This window comes from Belonocnema kinseyi, chromosome 4 (assembly GCF_010883055.1).
Source record: "Belonocnema kinseyi isolate 2016_QV_RU_SX_M_011 chromosome 4, B_treatae_v1, whole genome shotgun sequence".
Classification (NCBI taxonomy): domain Eukaryota; kingdom Metazoa; phylum Arthropoda; class Insecta; order Hymenoptera; family Cynipidae; genus Belonocnema; species Belonocnema kinseyi.
The window spans coordinates 57,902,193-57,904,207 of record NC_046660.1 but is presented as its reverse complement, the minus strand read 5'-3'; the positions used below and the strand labels follow the sequence as shown (position 1 = coordinate 57,904,207).

Genomic DNA, 2,015 nt, shown 5'->3' with positions numbered 1-2,015 from the left:
ACGAGAAACGCCAATATATCGATGTCCAGGTTCGCGAAATGCTCCGTGATGGCATCATTGAGCCAACCACATCACCCTTTAGAACAATGGGGTACGTACGCAATCGCGTACCTCGACGACATAGTCGTCTACTCGCGAGATTGGGACGAGCACCTCCTGCACTTGGCCTTAGTGTTTGCACGGCCGAGTATCTACGGTCTGACGGTCGCACCAACGAAATGCAGCTTCGGGCAGACGACTCTGCCCTACCTGGGCCACATGGTTAGCACAGAAGGAAACTCGGCGCAAACCGGGCACGTCGAGGCCATCCGGAACGCCGCCCCGCCGCGAACCCGCAAGGAGATGCCATCCTTCCTAGGAATTTGCAACTGGGTGAAGGAGTATATTCCGAACTCCTCCATCATTCTCGCCCCGCTGTCGGATATGCTTTCGACCAAACGACCATACAAGATGACTCCAGAGAACCTGCAACATTTCGAGGCCGCGAAAGCCGCCTTCCAGAAGCCAATCACCCTTAGCAGGCCTGACCCTGAGTTAAGATTCGTCCTGCAGACGGACGCTAGTGCCCGTGGGATGGGTGCCGTACTAATGCAGGACGAACTCGACGGAAAGAGGCGAATAATTTCGTTCGCTAGTGCAAAGTTCTCGCCCACAGAAGCCCGGTACCACTGCAATGAGCAGGAGTGTTTGGCTATAGTATGGGCTATTAAGAGGTACCGGCCCTTCTTGGAGGAATAACCCTTCACATTGAGGACTCACAGTAAAACGCTCACCTGGTTAGAACGCCAGAAGGATACGAGGGATAACCTAACCAGGTGGGACCTTTTTCTTAGCCGTTTTCCACGCACGGTTGAACACGTGCCCGGCAAAGAAAACGAATTGCCAGATGCCCTCTCAAGCAATCCGAACCCAGACGAGGCCTCGCCCGGAGAGCCCGACATGGAGCAAATGCTGCCGCCAACGGCCAAAACGGCCCGCCCCGACAGCGCCACGACAGTGCCCGTTTTGAGCGCTTTAGCTCGGGCCCCGCTGTACCACGAGGTGATCGAGGCCCAACAGGAGGACCCGGCTATCACCAAAGACGTCCTGGAATGGAGGAGATTGGCCGAGTTGCCACAACCGACGCAGCCTGAGAAGGAGTTACTGGATCGACACCGCTTAACAGAGAAAGGATGGTGGTGCCAGGACACCGCCGGGATTTGGAGATTACGAGTGCCTTCAGCATTGAGAATTAAGGTCATCTGGGAACATCACGACGCCGCAATAGCCGGTCATCCGGGAACCGACGAGACGATACGGGCTATTAGGGAAAACATTTTCTGGTCCGGAATGAACCGGGAGATTCGCCGATACGTAGCCGGCTGCCACCTATGCATATGTTGCAAACCAATAAAAGCGAAGCATCCCGATAATCAACGACCCCGAGCGGCAAAGCGCGCATGGGATACGGTCGCAGTCGATCTCATGGGCCCGTATCCCCGAACTAGTCAGGGCCACAGTTACATTCTGGTGGTAACTGACATATTTACCCGCTGGGTAGAAGCTTTTCCTTTGAGGACAGCCGAAGCCCCCAAAATTACACGGCTCATGGAGGAGGAGGTCTTCAGTCGCTTCGGATACCCGCGCAGGGTGCTGAGTGACAACGGGCCCCAATTCACGGGTCAGGTTTGAGTCGAGGCTAGCCGCCGATGGGGCGCCGAACTGTGGACGACTTCAGTTTATCACCCACGTGCCAACCCAACAGAACGGCGGAACCAAGAACTGAAGAAAGGTTTTAGGCTCCGTCTGCACAAGACATCGGACGTCGTTATCAACTGCGACAGCGGGCACCCGTCAATTATCGGGATGCTAGAGCATACGCGCCTCGGCGGAGGCGCGCACAGCATGTAAATAATTAAGTGAGACTGCCGCAAGGCATCTTTCTAGAATAAAATAGGGCCGGGCTGCCGCGAGGCACCCGACATAAACTAGTGCATAGGGCTCAGCCAGGGCTGCTGCAAGGCACCCTAGATAGG

At 55.7% G+C, this 2,015-nt stretch overlaps 1 protein-coding gene across 1 annotated transcript; it reads left to right on the top strand.

Annotated features, from left to right (window-relative positions):
* Positions 1-939: 939 nt before the first annotated feature.
* On the top strand, positions 940-1,671 carry LOC117170905 (protein NYNRIN-like). Its single transcript, XM_033357952.1, has one exon. The coding sequence runs from the start codon at positions 940-942 to the stop codon at positions 1,669-1,671; it is 732 nt and encodes a 243-aa protein (XP_033213843.1).
* Positions 1,672-2,015: the final 344 nt, after the last annotated feature.